The sequence below is a fragment of the Electrophorus electricus genome, chromosome 3 (genome assembly GCF_013358815.1).
Source record: "Electrophorus electricus isolate fEleEle1 chromosome 3, fEleEle1.pri, whole genome shotgun sequence".
NCBI lineage: Eukaryota > Metazoa > Chordata > Actinopteri > Gymnotiformes > Gymnotidae > Electrophorus > Electrophorus electricus.
Window position 1 is genome coordinate 21768053 of NC_049537.1, and position 24324 is coordinate 21792376.

General features: G+C 42.6%; 2 protein-coding genes and 1 long non-coding RNA gene across 4 annotated transcripts in view; 1 reads left to right on the forward strand and 2 right to left on the reverse strand.

Annotated features, from left to right (window-relative positions):
* The first annotated feature begins 11490 nt into the window (after nucleotides 1–11490).
* On the forward strand, nucleotides 11491–15095 carry LOC118241066. The gene is made up of 3 exons (XR_004775821.1): nucleotides 11491–12103; nucleotides 14621–14685; nucleotides 14777–15095. It is a non-coding gene; the product is annotated as an uncharacterized LOC118241066 (long non-coding RNA).
* Nucleotides 12103–14224, reverse strand: LOC113570775 (claudin-20). The gene has a single exon (XM_026999405.2). It carries the CDS (start codon nucleotides 14222–14224, stop codon nucleotides 13328–13330), a length of 897 nt encoding a protein of 298 aa, XP_026855206.1. The 3' UTR covers nucleotides 12103–13327.
* Nucleotides 15096–19165: 4070 nt separating the features above from the next.
* Nucleotides 19166–24324, reverse strand: part of LOC113570516 (T-lymphoma invasion and metastasis-inducing protein 2) — a 28779-nt gene continuing 23620 nt past the window's right edge. For both annotated transcript variants that reach the window (XM_035524235.1, XM_035524234.1), the window contains exons 16-26: nucleotides 23350–23538; nucleotides 23000–23068; nucleotides 22758–22883; nucleotides 22508–22616; nucleotides 22164–22343; nucleotides 21818–21936; nucleotides 21562–21670; nucleotides 21183–21241; nucleotides 20976–21066; nucleotides 20708–20795; nucleotides 19166–20522 (exon numbers count right to left, since the gene is read on the reverse strand). In XM_035524235.1, coding sequence (XP_035380128.1) covers nucleotides 19958–20522; nucleotides 20708–20795; nucleotides 20976–21066; nucleotides 21183–21241; nucleotides 21562–21670; nucleotides 21818–21936; nucleotides 22164–22343; nucleotides 22508–22616; nucleotides 22758–22883; nucleotides 23000–23068; nucleotides 23350–23538 — 1704 coding nt within the window. In that variant the 3' untranslated portion in view covers nucleotides 19166–19957. The remainder of the gene's footprint in view (nucleotides 20523–20707; nucleotides 20796–20975; nucleotides 21067–21182; nucleotides 21242–21561; nucleotides 21671–21817; nucleotides 21937–22163; nucleotides 22344–22507; nucleotides 22617–22757; nucleotides 22884–22999; nucleotides 23069–23349; nucleotides 23539–24324) is intronic.

The following is a 24324-nucleotide window of genomic DNA, read 5'->3' on the forward strand; positions in this document are numbered from 1 at the left end:
GTAGGTGGGGTGAGGACTAACTGCTTCCTCTAGGCTATGCTTTTGTTCCCTGACTTCCATCATGATGGGTGCTAGTGGATAGTCCTGAACCTCACCTTCACCTGGTGTGTGGCTTCCAAAATAAATATTTTGAATCAGGCTCTGGTGGATCATAGTTTGGTTACATCCTGAGACCACATAGTCTGCTGATTAGTCATAGGTATCTGGTATGCTGCTGCTTAGTTGGGGGAGGGTTATGCCGCTGTGGGTACCTGGACCAGGCTCCTGATTTCTATGCATTGGCACCTGTTCTGGAAATGGTGCCCTGCATTGCCAACCCTTGCACAGGTCTAACTCTGATCCTCCCAATCAAGCACATCTGTGGCGAGAGAGCAGAAGTGTGGGGGTTGGAGGGATGTGGAGCAGGCAGAGGGGCATCTCAGGAGAATAGGGAAGAGGAGGGATGAGAGGGATATAGAGAGAGAATTTCTACACCTGCACTATCGAGAGCATCCTCACGTGGAACATCACAGTCTGGTTTGGGAACAGCACCAAGCAGGACAGACAAGCACTCCAAAGGGTAGTGCGTTCAGCAGAGCGCATCACTCATACGGAACTTCCTGACCTGCAGACTATCTACTACAAGCGGTGCCAAGGCCAAGGCCAGGAGGATTGTGAAGGACCCCGCCCATCCCATCAATAGGCTCTTCTCTCTGTTGAGGTCAGGGAAGCGCTTTCGCTCTCTGAAGACCAAGACAGAGAGACTGAAGAGGAGCTTCTTCCCAAAGACCATTCGGGCCCTGAATCAGGGAAACATATAAACTGTGGGGACCACCACCACCATGTAACATAACTGTAAATATGTTCAATTACCACCATGTAACGTATAACTGTAAATATGTCATTTACAAGATGGAACTGTACATTGTGTACATTGTGTACATACATATATACATAACCATATATACATTGTATATTGTGTATATAAACATAATATACATCTATTGTACATACATTGTTATTATATTTTTGTATATATATAGAATCTATATTTCTCTATGCACCCCTGTTTTTCTTTTTCCTCAGTTTGGACAGAGCACTCTCCGCCATTTCACTGCGAGTAATACTGTATGAGTGTGTATGTGACGAATAAACCCAACTTGAACTTGAACTATGTGGGTTTGTGAAACAGGGTTGATTGGGATTCTGTTTCTGGGGGGCCAGGTTAAGGGAAGAAGGAGAAAGATTGTGAGTACAGAAGCATACGTTCTTTAAACTGAGATCAATAAGTGCCAGCTGGGAAGCATTGCGGAGTGTGAGTGTGAGTGAATGGGAGGTCAAGAGCCATGGTATTATTATAAACAAGGTTAACTGCTTTTCACATTGAGTAGGTAGATGTTTGATGTGCACAACCAACCATCTTTCCTACATTTTCCTAAATCTTTTTTTTTTTTTACAGTTCGATTTCTGCCCATACCTGTTAAAATCTAAAATTAAAATATCTATAATATTCATTTTAATTGATATCACATAACAAAATTGAACAAGAGAGCATGAAAAAGAGGGTATGGCTGCTTTATAAGTGGGTGGGTTTTGTCTGGGTTTATTCATCTTTTCTTTTCTTTTTTTCTTTTTTTATTGGGGATGGCATCCGCCCTTAAATCAGGTCCTGGTCATTAACATTTATATGCTTTCGAAGTCCTTTCTACGTCGTTCTGGTTTCTGGTTCATCTTACAGGAAGTTTTGGAATCGTGCGCGGTCCGATCTTATTTTTCAGCGTCGTGACTCCGGCAAGGAAAAAGGGACTAATGCGTTGAAGAAAAACGATACACATGCGGCCGAGGAGCAAGCGTTCCAACAAGGGCTGGATCCTGTCCTTAATAAGTAAGCACTTTTAGCACAGTTTTATAATTCTTATCAGCAAATTAGTTTTTGCTAGCAAGTCCACTACTCACGGACACGCCAATGGCCGAAGTATGGGCAATAAAAAGAAATGTTGAATTTTCATGTTAAATATTAAATGTTGAAATTAGTAACTTCGGGTAAGTAAACTTTATGCTAAAGTCCTTCTATCTATCGATCACATTTATGTAGACAAAACGCACGGTCTCGGATCACACTGGAACGAGAGGTGTCATATAGTGTTCAGCAGAAATGCCTGTATCCACGAATATACATATTGTTGTTCTTTGGGTTATTAGCAAATAATGGAAAATATCAGCATGTCATATCACCCGATTTTATTGCGGGTCATATTTTAAAGAGACGAGGAAACAGAAACACCTGAACGTGTACAATAATATACACTTCTTGTATGCCGGGATGCATATATATCCTATATATCCATTTATAGTGTATAAAATAGAAAATATATATGTATGTGTGTGTGTGTGTGTGTGTGTGTGTGTGTGTGTGTGTGTGTGTGTGTGTGTGTGTGTGTATGTATATATATATATATATATATATATATATATATATATATATATATATATATATATATATATAAAAGCAATGGACCTGCATGTACAACTTTATTTCTTCTTTTAGGGAAGGAAATGCTCCATTGTCTATCCCCAGCTCACTCAATTCTACAGGGGCTCCCTCCCCCATCTTTCTTTCAGAGAAGAGTTCACTCTCTACCACCACAATGACCCATCCCCCCCCAAATCTTGTGAGGAGACAGAGAAGCAGCAGCGATCATGTAACATCCTCTCCCGCTATTAAGAGAGCGAGTGCTGCTGTGCTGGCCACTTCTGAGCAGGACAGGTGGAACAATATTGATGAGGATGATGTGTCCCCAGTTCTGCACCCCTTTTCTCCTGCCCGCACCCCTGGTGTACAACTTGACTGTCACCAAGAATACACCCCCCTCCAACTGTTTCAGTTATTTTTTGATAAATCTGTGATCAAGGTTCTCTGCAAAAACACCAACAAGTATGCACAGCACAGGCTGAAAAATGGGATGAAGATTGTGTGGTATCCGGTGTGTGACCGGGACATATACAAGTACTTGAGTCTAGTCATTTACTGCGGCCTCCTAAAAGCATCTACAATACGTGACCTGTGGAGAAAGGACAGACTCCTTAATCTTCCATTCCCTTCCTCTGTCATGGCAGGATTTAGGTTTGAAGCAATTTCCTCGAACTTGCATATGAGTGACATTGAAGAAACTATGAAGAATGACAAACTAAAAGGCACTCCAGGTTATGATCGGCTGTTCCGTTTGAAGCCCCTCATGGAGCAGATTCTCATTGCCTGCAAAGCATACTACCATCCTTATCAGAACATTTCAATAGATGAGCGAATGGTGGCCACAAAAGCTCGCATCAGCATGAAACAGTACATGAAAAACAAACCAACTAAATGGGGTTATAAACTGTTTGTCCTCGCTGACTCCAAGAATGGCTACACATGTGCCTTTGACATTTATCAGGGCAAAGTTCAGACCCATTCCGGTAAAGGCCTGGCCTATGACACTGTTATGAACCTTCTGTCTACTTGCTCTCTTGGCACTGGGTACCATATATATGTGGACAACTTTTATACAAGTACAACTCTCTTCCGTGACCTGCACAAGAAACGATATGAAGCTTGTGGTACCATTAGGAACAATCAGATTGACTTTGCCCAAATCCCAACAAATGCTCTTTCTAAAAGAGCCATCAGAGGGGACATCAAGTGGATCAGAGATGGCCCACTCCTGTATGTGAAATGGATGGATACTCGTGAGGTCACAGTGTGCTCTACCATCCATAAGGCGTACAAGGGAGAAACAGTGCAGCGTCGTGTCCGAAATCATGATGGAACTTGGTCTTTGAAATGCGTCCCTGTTCCAGAACCAGTGAAAGCATATAACAAGCACATGGGGGGTGTTGACCTTTCTGATGCTCTCATTAAATTCTTCAGTGTGACACAAAAGACAGTAAAGTGGTACAGGAAATTGTTCCTTCATTTTGTTGACATTGCACTGGTAAATAGTTACATCATTTACAAAGAGCAGGTTCTGGCTAAGTATCAGAAACCTCTGACCCATAAGAAATTCAGGGAGGTCCTCTGCCTACAGCTTGCAGACTTGGGGAAAGATCCAACTACCACACAGCCGGGACCCACTAAGCCAGAGGTGGTGCTAGCTATTGTGCGACCACCACAGGTGGAGGAGAAAAAGGAATGCTACCCAATCACAATTGTGGACACATCAGCATCTGCTAAAAGAGACAAAGCCACAGCTGGTAGGAAATGCTGTGTACTCTGCCTGCAAAGGAAGAAACAGAAGAAGACCATATATAAATGCAGGTCTTGTGATGTAGCCCTTTGCATTGTAGCAGACAGAATTTGTTTCACTGAGTGGCATGAACTTGGTCTTTTCAAAGGCAGCAAAGCTCAGTGATCTAATTGAGAAATATAGAGGGACACTGTACAGAGGAACATATTCTGGTTATATATGGTTATATTTATTGTGCTTTGTTTTGGTATTCTTCAGTTCATACTTTTTGTGAAGAACCTTGCTGAGCATTAGGTAAACCAGTGGCACGAGTCATCTCAACATCTGAGCTCATCGCTCTGTTTGGACCTCAAAAATCTTCTCACTGCTGTTTATTTACTATATGTGACATACTGGACAGGTACATTTGTGAAAAATTGATGTAATTCCTAAGACATTTCATCTCTTTCTCAAAGTACCTCTACTTGGACATCAGTCTGTACAAGGATGGATCAAGGCACACTACATTAAACTATTAATACAATCAAAATAAACATTTACTCCAGTACATTGACTTAAGTAACCTTTTGAACAAACTGTAAGTTGTTTTAAAAGTGGGTACTTTATACTCTTGTAACCGAGCTTCCCAAGGTTTGCCTAATAACCCTGATATTTCAGAAAATGAGATACGGACCCAGTAGTAAATGGTGAAAAACAACAAACGCTCTTCATTTTTTTTTTTTTTCACTAATAGCCTCACTTCAAGTCAGACAACTCTACCACATTAAGCAACTCACTGCATGTACACATCTCCATAAAAGTCTGTCCCCCCCACATATGTTCCCCCCACTTATAAATGTTCCCATTTATATAATGAGAACAGCGACTACCATCTCCCTGCAAAAGAAGAGCAACAAAAAACAAGAACAATAAACAAACCAAGATAATCATAACACTAAGCAGTAGTATGCCCCTTCCTACAGGAAATCCCAGTACAAATATGCATGACACTTTATCCCCTCTGCTAAGATATGCAGATAACAGATGTACTAACACTGAACACTAGCACTTAACATGGGTGACCTTCTACAAAACTGGCTACAATAGTACTCAACCAAATAACAGTACTTCAGTACCGAACAAAGTCCTGCAAGCGTGATGATGATGAACACAGCACCCTACCAGTGTGAAACAAAACTGTCCCAGTGTCTGTTGATCCAGACAGCCATTCCACGTCTCCCCCGCCAGTCACCGGAACCGGATGAGCTGGTGATATGGCAGGGGAGGGGGTCGCCATGGAAAAATGAGAGGGAATTTCATGGCAGTGGCAGGGTATATGGTTTCAACATGTCATGGTGGACCACCTGTAACCATTCCCACAGGTCCAGGGGGTCGACAATGCCAGCGTCAGTCCCATTTCACACCCAGATTCCAGCACCTGCACCACCTGATATGGACCCTTCCAATGTGCGGCAAACTTAGTGTAACTTTCTGTAGGGTTATTCAGCCAAATCAAAGCACCCATTGTGTAACTGTGGTGCTGAATGCCCTCATTGTGGTAGAACTTTTGTTTTTCATGAGCCTCAGTTGAGTTCAGTCTGGCAGCTCCAAAGGCCTTTTCCATCCATTCCAGCAGGGACGACAAATTTGCCGTGAGAACCAAGCCGTTTTTCTTTTGAACTAGAACCACGGGCTGCAACTATCTTCGATGACGCCGTCCGCCAACAGACCGTCCACCTGATGCTTCAGTTCAGCTCGTTTCCCCTGGCGATGTGCGATACGCGCGCTATTTAATGGGGGATGATCGCCAGTCCTAGTGTGGTGCTTAATCAGCCTGCATCTTCCAGTGTTTCTATCGGCAACATTAAAAACCCCTGCAAATTTCTGTATGAGTTTAGTTACCTGCGCTCGCTGCTTTCATTACGTACACAGTAGTAAGTGGTGAAAAACAATTCAACAAACAGCTTCATTTCTTTCTTTTTTTCTCTTAGTCTCACTCCGCTCTATGGCAAAGCCAAAGGGATATTGACTACACATACACATCTGCGTAAAAGTCTGTTACTCTTTCACTTAAGTACATTTGCGAGGTCAAAATGTTCTTGTATTTATATTTAGTACGTTTCTCCACAACCTGTCAAGTGAGGGAGGGTTAGTGAAGTCCCTAAAGATGTTTTGAACAGCCAACAGGCACATTTTCCTGTGTATGACTCAAATGATTATATTTATGAAAAGTAGCTCGCAATACATACTTTTATTGACGACTCACATGTTTGTGTGTAAAAATCGGTGCTATCTCGTAATTCGCATTATTGTGAAAGTAGAGTGGTCGGATGATATTCTGAGAAAAAGGCTAATAGCTATCGTAGCTATAAACTACAAGCAACCGAAAAATAGATGCAGCAGCTGAACAGCTGAACTGAACATAACACATGAACTAAGTAAGACAGACCCAGAGCAAAGAAAATCAGCTGTTTATTATGCATTTTTGCACGATAATTCCAAATATGTTTTCAGAATTTCCCTATCAACATTTTTTGTTCCATTGCATTAACATCTACATGTTTGGCATTTAGCAGACATGGTCTACCGAAGTTCGTATAGTTGTGTGCTTAGAACAAATAGTTTAGAGTAGGCCTATGGAAAATCGGTACCAAGGAAAATGGGAGTTGCACACTGAAGAGGGATGCTCCTGAGACCAGACACTGGCGAAAGACTGTACATATTTTAAATGTAATAGCAGTCTTATTTCTGAACAAATAACATATGGCCTACTTATTGTAAAATTGACTTAAAATATTCCTGAGAGAAATATTTTAAAACATCTGAATTCAGCATAAAAAGAACTGAGGATCTTAAAGCGTATTTTAGTGTTTGGGACAAAATATATTTGTGTCTTTTTAACATATACCTTATTACTTAAGAAATAATTTAAAGAATACTTTTATTTCTACGTGATTAATTATTATTTTAACGTAACAGCACTTTAACTTGAGTAAATCTTTGGCTACTCTACACACGTCTGAGTATTTCTACCTTTACCATCTCCAATTTACAGAGAAACTCTTCCGGAATGCCACAGTGTACAAATATACTAATAAAACAAGGTCTTGTGCGCTAAATGTTCGATAGTCATGGTGAATTCGCATCACCATGAAATTTGAGATAACAGAATTGAGACATGTTAGTTGAACAGACTGTATAAAACTACAGGATCAAAGTAAATAAATAATGTAAGGATGGTAAAACGAAACAGAAGAAGAACTCAAGAGAAGGGGGAAGGCATAGGAAAAACAAAATAACAGAAATAAAATGTAACATAATACCAGAATGGCTTTGCTAAGTAAGACACGTCTGTTTTCATTATTTTGGATTCTTGGCGCCGTTTGGTGTAATCCGCTATTAGCGTCCACCAAATCTCTTCTCATCACAAAGCATGCCGCAGCAAAATGCACAGAAAGTAGCTGCCTTCAATCGTATTAATTTACACTCTTTCCAGCTACTTTCAGACTTGGTAAAGACTTGGTAAGTGCTAACCTATTCGCCTTGAGACCGCCCGGACGAAATATCGCATTAATTTTGTGGCAAACTTTTCAGATAAACTAATAAAACCCACGAGCAAAAATATTTTCAAAATTGTAGAAATAGAATGCAAATGAAAACAAAATTTTAAAATAATTACTGCTCATTCACACATTTCGCAAGTTTTTGATTTTATCATCTTCTATTTGCGGATTTTGCTTATGCATTTTTTTTTGCTACTTCAATCTACCGCTTCTGCAGTCTTTCTTTTGCTTCTGATCTTTGGCATAATTTTTTAACTGGGGCGAGGGGGTTCACCTTTGGAGCATGAGGCGGTCAATACTTTGCCACGCCCACTGTAATCATGAAAGGACGTCCGAGGTGGGAAGGCTCCTAAGCGAAAGCACAGCTCAAAACTGAAGGCAGCTCAACTTTAGATTCACAACGAACCTAACTGATTCAAACCATAATCGTACAAAACAACCAGTACGGTTTGTCAGCGCAAGCTGTGAACAGAAGGTAAAGGTCTTGAGTCAGTAAGTAACAGCATTAACTGCGGTAACAGCATTATTGCCCGTATTACGTTCGGAACAGCTCGAGCTAACCAATTTAGGACAGCTAAATGACAACTGCAAGCTAAAAAGAAGCTGACTTGACAAACCCCGGAGACAGATGGTGTGATTTAATTGTTAGGCCTATAGCTTTTTAAAGAAATGCCTACATCTCTGGCACACAGACTAAAACTTAGGTCCAAAGTCTTAGGATAAATACGCAATTAAGTATCTCTTTAAGTATTAAGTATTACATTTTGAATTTCTAGGATACAGAGAATAAAATATACTAGGAGATACTACCAAAGTTCACATTTTACTCAAAATTCGAACCATGTGCCAAACAATTAATTTTTATCATATAATAATATATGAGCTGTTGTTGATGCAAGAGACTTCCATTTAACTGTAATAGCACTAGAGTTGACCAGGGTAGAAGTTTCACGAACTGATTTGTATTGAATCAGACATTCGAATGACAGCACCACATTTAAACTCACTGAGCTCTTCAGTACAACCCGTTTTATTACCAGTGTTTGTCTTTAGAGATTGCATGTGTTTGATTTTTTTTTTTTTTTTTTTTTTTTACACCTCTTAGCCATGGTGTGGTCAAAACACCTGGACTAAATAATTGGGAGGGGTTTCCCCATACCTTGGCTGTAAATGCCCATTTTAATCTCCACTCTTCTCCAGACTAGCATGGATCTATGGATTTAGACAGCATTCTCCCAAGAGTCCACAAGGTGTCTAAATCTGATGTTTATCTAGGCCATAAGGTGTATTCACACATGGTGCAAACTTTCAAAGAGTCTGCATAGGAAGTAGGTTTCAGCAACCTTCCTTGTGGAATTTCCCAAATACACACGGCAGCTTAAAAGAAAAGGTATGATTTTGATTAAGAATTTTAATTTAAATTTAATTACCATATGTTCTGCATGGCATGAGAGGTGTGTTGAATTGTAACTTTTGTTTTAACATTGATTATAACTTGTTCAATAACAGTAGGTCTGCTGGCTACGACAGTATAACTTTTTCTGTAATCTGTATTGTAAATTGCATACTTCTACCCTGGAGGGCAGGAGCCTATCTGATGGCATCAGGTAAAAAAACTAACAAAAAACAGCAAAAAAACCCAAACCTTTGAGTGCCAGCAGCAATTATTAAATGCACAGTAATGTAAACAAGCATGACAGTAATAGATATGTAGGCTACATCTTGCTTCCAATATCACTGACCACTTCAGTAAATCCATGTCTATCAGACTGGAGTCCACACAGCAGCAGCCTGGAGATTTATTTGGGGGGGGTAACATGGTAGTAGATAATGTACTGGGATGATTTGCAGGTGATGCCAGTGTTGCTGGCCTGATCTGTTGCATGAATCTGCCTACACTGTAATGTACAGACTTGCACATGTGAATAGACCAGTAGGCTGGTAAATACCAATTTAGAAAAGAGATATGCAGAATAATGTTTCTACCAAACATACAACAAATATTATGTTGTAGCACAACAATAGCACAATGCAGCTGGTGTTTTGACTGGATGTAAAATCTTTGTGTAGTGTGTTAATTGTAAAGTATCCTTAGATACTGAGAAAGGATCTATATAAGCGTAACTTCATATCATATCATGACTAGAAGACTGATAAGTGACAGTCAAATTCTAACAGAGGATACTTCTGTAAAATTTTAAAGCTAAAAGTCCAATTGCATGAATGATGCTTTTTTTAAAATCTTGGTTTCAAACATCTAGTTCCAAAAATATTATTAAGGTATATTTTAAACAGTAAGCTAAACTTATATTTCTCATATAAGTGATCTTAAATAGTCATTGTTATTTAATTGCTTTGCATCATTGTAGCCTGATTACAAGTCCTGAAGTTGCTCATATAAAAAATGTTAGTCTGCTAAAACTCCTTGTCATGCTCTAATTACATTAGGGACTGTAGTTTTTCGTCCATACATTACACAACAGACTGCAATGCACTTTACATAAAAATAAAGATATTTATGAAATACAGTGATGATTTGCAGTCATCATATATATGTTCTGTTTTTGAAATCTTGAAAAGGAATGGACTTATTTACTCTCCAATGTTGCCCATAGGCACACTCCAGCTTCACTTATCATAATGTCAAGTTCATTGCTAAAAATACAATCGCAGCCTCGAATCGCTGTGCTTGCAAAGTGACCCCTTTCAAATGCTTTAGATCATTTACGTCATTAGTAGAAGCAAATGGAGGGCCCTGTGCGTAAGCACCACAGTGTGTTCATATGTATCCCATCAAACCCTGCGGTTAGCCTGGGGTCCTTTGGCATGGTTTGAGTACCTCGAGACCTAAGCCTTCTTACCTGGAGACGACAACCTTTATAAATGTCTCTGTATGGGAGTATTTTCTATGTAGACTCTTAGCAGTCCTACTTTGTTGGTCGATGATACTGGTTGATTCTTTTTTTCATTCCACTATTTATGATAGTACTGTATAGGAGGCATATGCTAGAATACACTGTGAAAATTCATATGTGCAGTTATAATGAAAAAGGTTCTTCTAGGCAAAGGGAATGCAACTTAGCATATTTTCCCATTTTATGTGTGCAAAAACAGCTTTTCAGCTTTCACATTCAAGCCATAGTTTATGGCTAAACAGTGTTTCTTCTCTCCAAACTAAGCAGAAGCCGGTGCAATGATAATCTGACCAACCACATGGTGCAGAGTGTGGCTGCATGAATGATGACTGCTTAGTGTCTGTGGCAATCCACAGAGGGCTGACCAGTCAGCTGTGTAAGCGGAGTCTATTTGCCGCATGGTTACCCTCAGAGGGGGGGAGGGAGGCAGATCCTGGTCTGAAGCAGCCTGGCTCCTGGCTCACGCTGCCAGCCGGGGCGCCTCGTACCGTGAACTTGTTTGGCAGGCAGAGCACGAAGCTACAGAACAGAAAGTGCGACTGTGAAGCAGAAGGTCCCGGTCCATAATTCTGAGTGAAAATGTATGTTGTGTATATATATGTCCCCCAAAACTCTTCCCCCCAGATTTGTTTTAAGTGTGACAATGGGGAAGTCTAACTTTGGGCTTTTGAATGGCAGATCTTTTGAAGTATGTTCTCTAAAGAGCTTATAATTTGAATGTCACCATGTCCTCGATGGCATTTATTCATCAGTCAGAGTTTCTCTCCTTTTCAGAAGTCTCAAAGGATTAAGAAGACAGTATATTCTTCTGTACAGGCTTGTGCTTTAATAATGAGTACTGCCAACAAATTTATCAACAGCCTGAACAACTGCATTACTGAACAAAGCCCTTACGTAGTCCTGCATGTCAAAACCCAGAAGAAAACTGAACTAAAGAATAAATGTGCATAAAATTGTACAACATGTATATTTTTGTTCTAACATACATTCTCTGATTAATTGTGAAGCAGAATTCATTAAAAAAAACTGAAACAAAAGTTTATCAAACAATTGCCTATTAAAATGTTTTCTGTATATTAGATTCAATTTATAAATACGGAAAGGACTGCCATTAGGCATACTTGTCTTTTTAGCATACATGCAGAATGGAGCAAGACGAGACAGGGCATAGCACAATTTGAGTTGCTTTTAACTAACACGGACATGTTTTAAAGCCATTTCACAGTGAAAGCCCTCCTTAGCTGCTGTGCCTCCCCTGATGTCCTTATGTCTTGTAGTTTGTCCTGCAGGTGCATGTCTCAAACAAAGAGAAGCATGTGTCCTACCGTATGACGCAAGAGGGAACAGCACACGATTTGCCGCAACCGCACTACCACTTCCAAAACAAAAGCCACGTAATAAAGACTAGTGAAGGCGTGAGGAACAAACCAGCATCCCTCTCCAGGTGATGTTTAAACGTACGTTCTTACTCTGCATGTCCCACGTTTAATGGCAATTGCCACAAAATGGTTTTGATGAATCTGTCAGCATCCATCAGTGGCCCGTTCACCAGCCCGGAATCTCTGCGGACCCGGGTCTTATCTGTCCTGCTCTGTACGAGAGAATGGGCTATGGCCATGTCCCGACACAGCCATGTCCCGCTACAACAAGGTCCCGCAGGCTTCAGAACAGCCTGTGCTGTGCTTGCTGCACCAGTGACAGGCGGTCACACATGGGAAAGATGATTGGGTGCAAGACCCTATTACCCCTTGCAGCAAGAGTGTAAAGTAAGGATAGAAAGCCATTGTGTGTATGTGTGTGTGTGTCTGTGTGTGTGTGTGTGTGTGTGTGTTTGGTGCTCTCACTTATACACGTATCTGTGTTAGCTTGCAATAAATGAGCAGTGTGTGCCCATGCGGAGCAAGCCTAATGGGAAAGCGGAGAGCATCATTGCCTCAGATGATCTGTACGTCTCCCTATTACTTGACTCTTTGGAAAATGCGAACTGGACGCCCTGTGTTGTCTACATGAACATTTTTTCCAGATTTTATTTTGTCCTAGACATCTATAAATGGTGTAAAACACCCTTAGATAGTGAGTGTTTATATATTTTAGCCAAGCATTCTTTTGAATTATTAAGAAGCTATGCACAGAAAACATACACTAAATGATATTCGATTGAACTAGAGGTTTTGCTTAAATTTGCAAAAACTTGATAGAACTGCTTTGCTTCTTTAATTTTGCTTGCTAAATGTCTGGCAACCGAATGATTTCAACTAGCTACTACGTTCAGACTTTGGTTCAAACCTTTGGTGAGTACCAGCTCCGTAGTGAACAAAATTCAGTGTTCTTGGGAACTTTTCATACATGCTGCGTTCTTGAATTTCAAGTGTAATGCCATCTCCCTGTCCTCTTTTAAGGCTTGTTGCAGCAACGAGTTTGCCTGAGGATATGCAATTCTTGGCTTGTCTCATCCAAGGCTCTGGAAATGCCTCCTGCGCTTTCGCTTACAACTCACGGAAGAGCCGATGAGAGAAGGAGATAACTTCTATGGCGTTATCACTCCACCCGCGCCACCATCCGCATTTTTTATTCCCTCCACCTCTTTGTATCCTTCACAAAGGGAGGCAGCGTGCCCTCTGCAGTGCAATGTCCTCCGAAGCCTCATTCCCTGAGCCAGTTCTGGGTTTTAAACATAGTCCTGTAGGCTGTAGACAGCCTTTATGTCCTGAGGTCGGTTCCGGGATGGGGAGCGGTATGGTGAGCGATACTGACCCCCCGGCTCTAGATGGGGCTTTTTTTCGGTCACGGGCTGCTCCAGCTGTTGTCCGTCCGCCTGAAGCTCCTTGTCGTACGGCTTCTCTTTGTGCTGCTGCTCCTGGTCTGGTGACTCCGTCTGGCTGTGTTGCTCGCGACGTTCCTTCTTGTGCCGGTCGTCCGTCGTCCGCTCCTGCTGCGGCTGCGGCTGTTGCCTGAGCGGCTTGTCGGGGTGGGATGAGCCGGAGTCCAGTGGACCATGACTTCTTCTGGGACACGACAGGCAGAAGATCACACCTCCAGCCAGGAAGAACCCCGCTGATATGAATGCCACATACACGGCTCCTCCTGGCTCGTATTTGCTGCTCTGGGGCACTCTGGCATCCAGGAAAGTAGTGATGACCTCATTGGTGAACCAGGATGCAGGCACGAGGCACAGGACCCCAGCGATGACGAAGCAAGCCCCAGCTGCAATCGCTGTGTGTCCTTTGGACCGATGACTGCCTCCCCAGTGTGTGCATTTAAGCCCCAGGGCAGCCAGGCAGAGTCCGAGCGTCGCAGTCATGCAGGCAAGCACCATGGTGGTGCGGGCAGTCTGCAGGTAGGCGGGCAGTGCCAGCACGGAGTACTTGAAGGTGCAGCTGAACACGCCCGTGCTGTACCAGGTGCAGTCCATCCACAGCCCTTGCATCTGCGAGATTGCCGTCATAATGTTGGAGCCCACATCGGCGCTCACCTTCCAGTTGGGTAGCAGCGTGGCTACCGTGGCGCCCAGCACGCCGAGGAGCGCCAGGATGAAGGCGAGCATCTGCATGGTGGAGGACGGCATGGCGGGCACCCCGGCCCCCCGTGACTCCCTCCCGCCCCCTCCCCCCCAACTCTCACTTTGCGGTGGCCCCTCGTTCTTGCTCTGCGTCACCCTATCAGCTCCATGCAGGTCCCGCCGGCAGATAATTCCTCAGCACAGGCTCCAGTGGACTGCGATAAAGAGCGAAATGAGAATTGAACCGAGCAGGCAAGCGTGACGTTCTGACAGATGAGGCGCAGGGGGCTGGTGCCTTGGAAGGGAAACTGTATTTTTCTGATTCGTTCTCTCCCTCCCCCCTCTCCATTTTTTAGGACATTAACACTCAGAGCCAGACTGCATTTCAGCTCTGCATTTAGCTGTGGTGGAAGTGACTTTGTAGTGTTTTTGGTCGGCTAATTATTCTTTATGGTTTTACAGCTGCGGAGAAGCCCTCTGGCAGTTGGCGATGGGGTTACGCCAACCTTCTTGTCAAAAAATGGCAGGTAAAATATTCCCATAGAAAACTGATTCTACTATGTAGACGGGCATGCATGTTTTGTGAGAGTTAATTGATTTTTTTCTTATCTCTCCCAGCCATTTGACAGCATGGGGGGAGAAAAATAACAAAATCGCCCCTTTCCTTTGTTGTTCTTCCAACTGTGATGTCTTTCATTCGTAGATAAAGACATGCACATTGTTGAAGTAAACGATGTATTACTCTACAAAAAAAATAGAGATCTGTATACTTGCCTTCCTGATGGTTTTCGGTGTATGCTAAGGTGCGAAGAGCAGTTCGCAGAGATATACCGCTGAGGAAGAGAGGAACGGACCACTAGAGAACCAAAAAAGAGTCAAATTGTTAACCTCCATCACAATAACATCTCCTTGGTAGCAAAAAGTATGTTTCCGAGCCTTTCTGTGTCTTGTTAAATAAATAAATAAATAAATAAATAAAACCATTCACATGTATCCTCGATGTGACTGAGGCAGGGTTCACCACTGGACTAAAGGCAATCTCCAGCACTGCGACCCTGCAGAGAGCAGAGAGTTCCGGGCTTCTTACCTGAAGGTCGCTCTTGCGTACGTGGCTGTGCAGTGGAAATGTACCCCCAGCAAATGAAGATAATAATAACAAACTGCCATTCATTTTTTCAGCACAGCAATTTCCCAGCCGCAAAGAGAAGCATGAAATTAACTTCTATTAGCTATGACAACTAATTATATAGCAGGCACCCATATTATCTTGGAAATAACATGTGAGTTCTAAAGTACTTTTTAGAAAAACATTGCCATTTTCTAACTCCCCTTCACAGATAGTTGGAAATTACAGATGGAGGCAGATGAATGCTCTCTTTCTGAATTCTGTGAGTAAGTTGTGATGGTACAAACCAGTGTAATCCCATGATTAACGTAATCCACAGTAAACATTGTATATCCTCAGCTACTGCAGTAAATGGGAGCCTCAAATGGGGCCACCTGCATAGTGCTGGGTTAAACAGACACTCTGGCTGTCTCTATCTGCCACCTCCTAAAACCCCATCCTGCCAAACTCCCATCCACACACTCCTGCAGCCTGCATATCCAAACCCATAGAATCATTTAATGTATTGCAAAGCTATTACGCAGCAATGTGGCTTGACCCATCAGTCATTTCACTGCTTTCCTGTATAATCTATGACCAGCCAGCAATAGCAGATTGGGAGGGGGGGGGCCTCATGTCCCTTTAGTTGACACATCCCAGCTGTAATGAACCAGCTCCTGTAAGCAGAGGAGCCCCACACCCCCACCGCCCCGGGCCAACATCACAGGAGCTACTGTTGAATGTGGAGCAGTCAGGTACAGTAGGCGTAGATCTCCTCCAGACTGGATGCTTTGACACCCAGCTGGTATGGCAGTGGCGATGTACTCATGGTATTAAGTGTGGGTGCTAGTGTTCTTGAATGTCATACAGTGTTTGTCCTGTACTGGGACATATTCCAGTGTTTTAGCATGTTTCAGTCCCACTTTTGGAACTGTGCAGGAGGTTATGGATTAATAATGCAGTTGACTTGTACTCAGGGAGTTCTTCTATGTAGGTCCATACTCATATTATTGCTCCCGTCATTCCCTTGGTGAGACTTTAGTGCTGTCACTGCAAAATAGCTAATGAGTCTATCTAACAAAAATCAATATTAGATTTCCAGCCATCACAATATATAATCAAGTGCATATATTCTTTACAAACACAGCAGCAATGTCACAGGTTGGCCTACATCCTGATCTTGTGAAAATAACTGGGGCAGGGTAAAAAAACAAAAAAAAATACTGATTCTGACCATGTTGTGAAGTGATATTTGACTTTGAGGCAGTCAGTACGATGCATCACTGCTGTGTGACCCTCATGACGTAGATTTCCCTAATTTCAAAGGTTTAGGTCTGTGTCCCCTTGTCCACTTAGGAATGCATGTTTTTGTCCACTCTCCAGAACATGTTCCCCTGGGGAAATGGAAGTGTCTGGAGTCAGAGGACCAGGCTGGTGAATGTCTAGTCTGTGCAGTCCAGGCTGTTTGAGAGTGAGGGAATGGGAGACAGGAACTACCACATTCTTTCTGTCTCTACGTTTCTCCAATAGTGCTCTCATTATGTAATACTCAAAGACCACATTCAGTGCTATAGGTGCCGTAGACATGAGGTTTTTCCAGTGTTCTTATCATTTATTCAGAGCACTTATTTATGAAGAGTTATTTATCACTGGAGTCTATATTGCAGTATGATTAATACTGCACCCTGAGTGTATCATTACATATCTCATATTAAATAAGGTCCTGGGAAATGTAATATTAACTGAGCAGCACTTGGATGTTGTTTTTTTTTTTTTTTTTTTGTTTTTTTAAACCAAGGCTGAAGTACTGCTCTAATGGTCCAGATGAATTTACTGCTCTTATTTTTTATCTTCTTGGAAAAGGGGCCCATAGTTGTTGTGCGATACAGGAACTATATGAAAAGTGTATTTTATGTGCAAAATATAAAGACATTCTCCATAAAACAAGGTGACTTACAGTCCTGATTAGTACTTTGAGTATTGCTTTTGTGTTTTGTGCAAGGTTTACATACCAGCCTTGGATTTAAATGATAGAAATACTGCAAAACCACCTTTCCTGGACAAGTTTCATGCAGAAGAGCTTTCCTTGTAATTCTTCTTCACGTTATCTTAAAAAGAAAAAGTCAAGCGTCGTCATCGTCATTGTCTAGAGCGTGATGTGTGACGGGAGCTGCAGTAAAGACCCGAGTCTCTTTTGTAGACATTGACTGCTTGGAGAACCCTCACAGAGGAGCACTGTTGTACACCTGCCACAGACCACTGAGGAGTGCTGATTCAAGTGGAGGCATGCCTGCCGAGCCACTTGAGTGGACCTGCTCCATCACAGTGGACGGACCCGAATGTAAACGGCTTATTCATTTCCACAGGCAAACCCGGCGCTCACTCTTACAGTAGGTGGGTGAATGATGGCTCCCGCTTTGCACCGCAGGAAGCCGTTTCTTCGCGTCAGTGAAAGTGAAGGTTTTCCTCTGAGAAGTGATAGAGGTACTCTGGTCTTTTTTTGAAGGTAATAGCCGGGACCATGGTTATGTCAAATGAGAGACACTTTTGACACTGTTGTGATAATCACATGCAAGGCATAACTCAAGTTCAAGAAAAGATACTTGCATATTGTTATTGCATGTATGTATATAATTATAAATAATTGTATTGAATTATTGAATACATTTTATATTTTTACTCATTTTGGAGTAGTTAACAGAAAACAGGTGGTTACTGGATTTATATTTAGCATTACTGTGACTACAGTTTTATTATTTTTTAAACAATCTACTTCCTAACTAATGAGAAAAGACAGAAATGGAAAAAGAAACCAAAATAGCTGTACAGACCTGAATGCACTACTCCAGCTTGTAGTAAAACCCAGCACTTATCCCAACTGTACATGTATGAAACATATGAGTGCACCCAAAGCATGTCCACAAGAGCTTGCCGTCCATAGCCCTGTGTGGGAAAGAGGATATGTGAACGCAGCACATTCCAGAGTCTGCACAAAAAGTGAGCAGGTTCCACTCCTACACAGTGCAGCGGGTCGTGCCCTGGTAGCCCATTATTAAAGCCTCAGGGCTGAGTGCTTGTCCAAAGTCCTTCCTAGGCTGTGGAGGATACGAACTGGATCCATCTCTCGGTGACAGGAGAACGGAGCAGAGAGCGTGACTGGGAGGGTAAGCCCTCCAGCAGGATCGGACAGGTTTGAGAGTGTCCCCAGTTTGTCCCCTTGCCAACATGTGCTCAGAAAACCCCTTCCCCTGGGTTCATTCCCCTTGACTGCCTGCCTCAGCGGATGGGGGCATGGGGCTAGAGCCTCATTTACCATTTATGTGAGTGAAGTGGGCTGGCTTTGCACTCCTCCACACACGTTACTGTGGCAACAGGAGAATCGCTAGCTTGCCATCACAGTCAAGTTTTTTTTGTTGTTTTTTTTTTTTACTGTGCTGGTGACATCTGCATCCACAGGTCTCACTGTTTAAATGATGCCAGTTTATTCAATAAAGGTGAGCACTCAGATTTCTCCCATCACAGTTGATTTCACACAAGATGGATGTTTTGTATAGAAAACATCTAACCTTTCCCCCACAGTAGAGAACATGTACTTCAGCTTTCTCTGATCGAAAAGGTGACAGGCTATATTACACAGAGAGCTGTTACCAAAGCCCACCTCCTACACCCTCACGATTAGCATCGCCCACCACAGTCCTGAACAAAGCAACAGCTCCAGAAAAAGAGGTCATAATGACTCATGTGAGTTTTTTTCTCTCTCTCTCTGTACAAAGGCAGTCTATGCTGCTGTGAGAACCAGTATGTTTCTGAGTCCAGAGACTCCATTAACAAACTATTAATCTGAAAGGATTAATTCTATAGGACGTTCTACTACAAAATGAGACCCAGTTTACAAGCAGAAGCAGAAGAGTGCAAGAGAGATTTTATTAAATATTACAATATAAGCTTATTTTTTTTTACAAAGGTCAAGCACTCTCAAGTAGTGAATATATCATATTTTACAAATAAATTACATAACACTACAAAAGACAATATTTTAGGAGGTACTTACAGTACAGTAAATTGCCGTAAAGCACAAAGGAATGTATTCCAATATTTTTTACCTAAGGTATGTGAGTTTACCACATCAGTCAGCAAACATATGAACACTGGAAAAAACTACACACACACACACCACATAAAAATGACATACATTTATAATTTAGAAAATATTTAGATTTAGGAATTTCCTTGTTCAAGTTAAAAAATTCAAACATTTGTTCAATTCATTAAATTAAGATGTTCCAGGACTGAAAAGCCTTTGTCAGAAAGCAGAACTATAAAGCCACAATATTCACAAAAAGGATAACCTTGGCTTGCTCATACATCAGCTCAGAGAAGGCAACCTGTGTGTGTAGTGCTCAGAATGCAAGGCAGTGTGTTGGACAAACATACACACTGCAGCTGATCTTTATGTTATGTCTTTACGATCTATCCACAGTCTGAGTAGAGGTCAGAAGCCAAGTTCATCTTAGGTTTAAGGTCATTTGTGGGTGTTCTCAGAATCCCAAGCCATTGGTCCCTCCACAGCGAAAAGCCTCAGGGTTAAATTAACACAACATTGTTTATGTAAGTCCAGCTGGACAAAAGTGAACACTGTAAAAGTAAATTCAACACTGTAGGTGTTACGTCAACACTGAACCATTTTGTTGTGTCTATAGTGTAGGGATAGTGGCTTTCTGGATGCCCATGACTGTGTCATAGAAGCAATCCTCGGTCACCACAGAAGACAGACTCTGCACACTGTAGTCCCTGGCCAGCAGGGAGCTAAGGTCCACTTTACTGGAATCCTTGAGCAGGGCGATCTGACTGGCCTGCAGGTCGTTGGACGGCCGCCAGCTTGCTCCTGGCGGCTCCTCTGAGAATGTGAGGCTCTGCAGCTGGGCCTCCAAGGAGCTGGTTAGGGAGCCTAGCCTGGCCCTCTTACACAGGTTGGAGATCTTGTCTCCAGGTGCGCCATGCGGGTGGCTGGGAAGCGCGGGCTCCGAATGCGTGTCTCCACCGAGCAGCCCGCTCTCATTTAGAGGTCTGCCTTTATGAGCTTCTGCCTGAGGATGCAGCCTCTCGAGCCAGGAGCCGCTCCTGCCTGCCAAAGGGTGGCTCCTCCTCGGGAAGGTGAGGTTGCCTCTGAATGCTTTCTCAGGTGGAGCGTTCCTTCTGGCATTTTCTCTCAGGAGACAGCGGATGGCCTTCACTGCCCTGGCCTTGCTCTGCAGACTACTGTATGTAACACACAATAACAGAAAATTTATGAGGTGATTGCACTGTCACATGAAGACAGGCACTACTGTATAGTTGTTATTTTTCTTCAGACCTTGTGCTGATGCCACCTTGATGTCTGCTGATGTCTCTTGTAGGTTAGAGATAAAAAGATCTTTTACAACCTGAAAAATCAGCTAGTTTACCTGCTGCAGAGCTGGAAAACTGTCTCTGGTCTTCCTTCCAACTCTGACTTTGTATGAACTAATTCCCAAAGACAAGGGTTCTCAGATCCTGTAGAAAAGAGGGAGGTAGGAGGTACCTGAGCAGACATTCAAGTGGGCCTTAAGACGCCAGACGCAGGAGTGGGAGCTAAAGAGGTTTAACCTCAAAACTAATTTTTATGTACTGAAAATCAGACAAATGTCTGCTCAGAAAATCTCACAACAGCAAAGAACTGGATAAACACGTCACCTGCTGAGTTTCCAGGTCGAACATGTAGACACGAGGAAGGAATGAGCCATCGGAATTTGAAAGGGTCCAGATCACCAGAGCGGGAGGCAGTCTGCATCAGCAAGCCCAAACCACAGAAAGATTCGGATTAGAACTTATACACAACACAGACTACGATTTTCCAACTTCAGCACTCAAGCGTATTTAGCGCCCGCCACCCAGACTCACCATCCTTTTCTTCAGCTTGCTGCTATCACGATACACCAAAATAATAGCTCGTTTGAAGACTGGTACAAAACAAAACAAAACAAAACAAATATTTCATACTTTAATGTTTAACTTGCTTTAAAGATACTTTAAAGTTTTGCAGTATTCCTCAGCGTTTTACATCATTTTTATTTTTGAAAATCAGGGGTTTAAAAAAAATTTTTTTAAAAATTGTAGTTTCCAGACCTGCCCTCTCATTTCATAGTCAGGCTTCTACTGATCCCAATACTACTATTCCCTATAGTCTATAACCACCCAAAATACAGTAGCAATGACCACTTTCACAATACAGCCCCTTTAAACATCAGCTATCTTCTGTTGCCCACTGAGTCATACTCACTGAAGAGTGTGAGTTCAGGCTCTTTCCTCATGCGGCCCAGAGAGGGCAAGGGGTTCAGCCAGAGTGCGGCGCTATGGATGAGGAACTCTCCTATGGAGATCTCCGTAACCTGAGAGACGCACACATTACAGTCTTGAAGCTTTCAGCTAAGGCCTCATCTGTTCATTCATCAAAAACAGGATTCAAACTTACGTTACTCAGTTCTAAATTACATACGTGCAGAGCTCTTACTAAGTTCCAGTTCATCCAGACTCACCTCCTTCTCAGTGCTGCTCTGCTCTGCCACCAGCTGGTCGAACACAATGCCGTAGTCTTCGTATATCTTCTGCATCTCATTGATGTGGCTGGCCACCTTCTCCATGGCCCTCAGCGCCTCTGCATCAGGAAGACCAGAGGAAGAGTTTACATGATGCCAGCTACTGTGCACAATAAATTATTGTGCTAGCAACCACGGGACACAATGCAAACAAGTTGTGTTTCAGTCGTCCAACCAACGCGTGTTGATCTTCCTTACTTTCTGTGCGTGTAGGAGCTAAAGCACTAGCTTCTGTTATTTGATACCTCCTGCTGTGTGAAGGTCTTAAGAAAGCTTGCCAAAACACCTGTAAGATGGCTGTGCTCCTCGCTCTCTGGGTCAGTCAGGGACACCAGCTCCCTCAGCAGTAGAGGGTATTTGAGCACTCTCTGCACAGGCTTAATGAGGTAGGACTCCAGTGTGGATGAGTGCTGCTTTGTGGGGTTCCTGGCTTCCAGGAACTCTTTGAAAGCTCTGTCTGTCTTTGCTGCAGATGTGATTAGGGGGACATGAACATAAACATGAACATGATCTGTGATGCCCAACAGAAAGTTGTTTATATCTTATATGATTCCACTTGTATTAGACAATGTGTGAAGTTGCATTCGAACTAGGACTGTGAGGGAGATCTTTGACTATGAGGTTGTTTACCTCGTTCTAGAACTTTCTGGACTTTAATGTGATTGGCGCAGAAGCCACTGTAGAGTTTAAAATGATCAGCATAGTACAGAAAGGATCCACCCAGTGAGAAAAGCATTTTCTAGAAAAAGGGGACAGTAATGCAAAGTGTCAAAACAAAAACAAACACAAACAAACAAAAACTAGACATGGAACACTTACATTAAATCAAAAATATGTGCATGTGAATATATGCCTATTTAAAGTTCATATAGTGAATTACCTTCAGCTGTTCTGGAGTCTCGAGTGTTCTCAAATCCAGAGGTGATGTAGTCCTCTCCTCCAGGGTCTGCAGGAACACTCTCTGGAAATCCAGCATCTCTGGAAGGCTGCCAAACAGAGACTCCATCTAGTGGTGGAACAGAGAATTACAGAGATGCCATATTAAAACCTCTTGTTTCTCTTGCCTTTATCTTTACACAAGAATGTGAGCAGGCAGGAATCTGTAGAACAGCTGTCACTCACCTCTCCAAGACTTAGAAATGTTTCTCTCTCTAATGGTTTTAGGTAAATCTCAAACAGACAGCCCAGATCCTGACCAACAGGCAAATACAGATGTCAGCATTGGACAAAATCGATTGCAATAAATTGTACAGTACACAAAACTAAAAGGAACAAATCTCTATAATACCTCTACAACTGACATTTGTACCCTATTTATAAGAGGGATATTAGTGGGACGCATTTGTCAGCTGTTTATTATTAAGGTGAGGTCACAGGCGGTGCTGTGAGTAGAGCATTCATGCCTGTGGAAAACAACAGATCACTAAATGCGCTGAGCATTGAAGCAGCCCAAGCATGTTCTGTCATCCTACCTTCACATAGGACTTCTCAGTGTCCACAAGCTCCTGAATAACCTTCCACAGTCTCTCAGTGACAGACATGTGGCGTGGGCTGCGCCTGGTAGGGGCGCTGTCAGTGGAGTAAGGGCTGTCGTGGCCATCCGCCGTGATCCCTGGCTCCTCTGGGAGGACCTGGCACAGAGTGTTCAGTGTCTCCACGCTCTGTAGAGGAGAAGGAGGGGAAGGCCACCTTGAACATTAAGCACCTGTGCCGTTTAGTACTGATGGCATCAGAATGTGCCGTTACACAGCGTAATCCGCAGGAAAATCATCACACAGCAAAATCCCATCACATTTATTACACATCAAAATCCCCCAGCAAAATGATTTCACGTACAATTATTATGAAATCGGCTGCAAAAATGATCCAGCTTACACTCTTATAGTGCTGGATTAAGACCTACCGCATGGGGTTAACACAGAGTGCTGAATTAAGACATACTGTAAGGAATTAACACCTACAAAACTGAACCATCAGTGTATTATTCTACCTCATAGTACTGAATCCACACTAACAGTGCCAAATTAAGACCTACTACGTGGAATTAAGACCTAGTGCGTTCCATGAAGTCCAAATGGACAAAAATAAAATGTTGAGTATGTAGCATTACCAAAACCATTACCAGAGGCAACTTTACACACAGACACAAACCTAAATTGTAACATTCCTTACATTTATTTTCCTTATGGTACACATGTCATATATTGACACAATGTTGCAGTTATGGACATCTGCAGGAACCTGCACTGAGCGGTCATCCAACACTGAGCATGGCTGAGAGAACAAAAAGCACCCTACTGTAGTCACCTGGGACCAGAGGCTGGCGGAGGGGGGTTCTCTTAAACAGTTATCCCAGTGTTATTATACTGTAGGTTCAAACGAACATTCCCAGCCGCTACCATATAGCGAAGGTATGACACGCCCTGTTTAGATGCTGTTAAAGCATA

Excerpts from the sequence above, each read along its gene's own strand:
- LOC113570775 (XM_026999405.2), bottom strand. The coding sequence starts at position 14,224 with ATGCCGTCCTCCACCATGCAGATGCTCGCCTTCATCCTGGCGCTCCTC.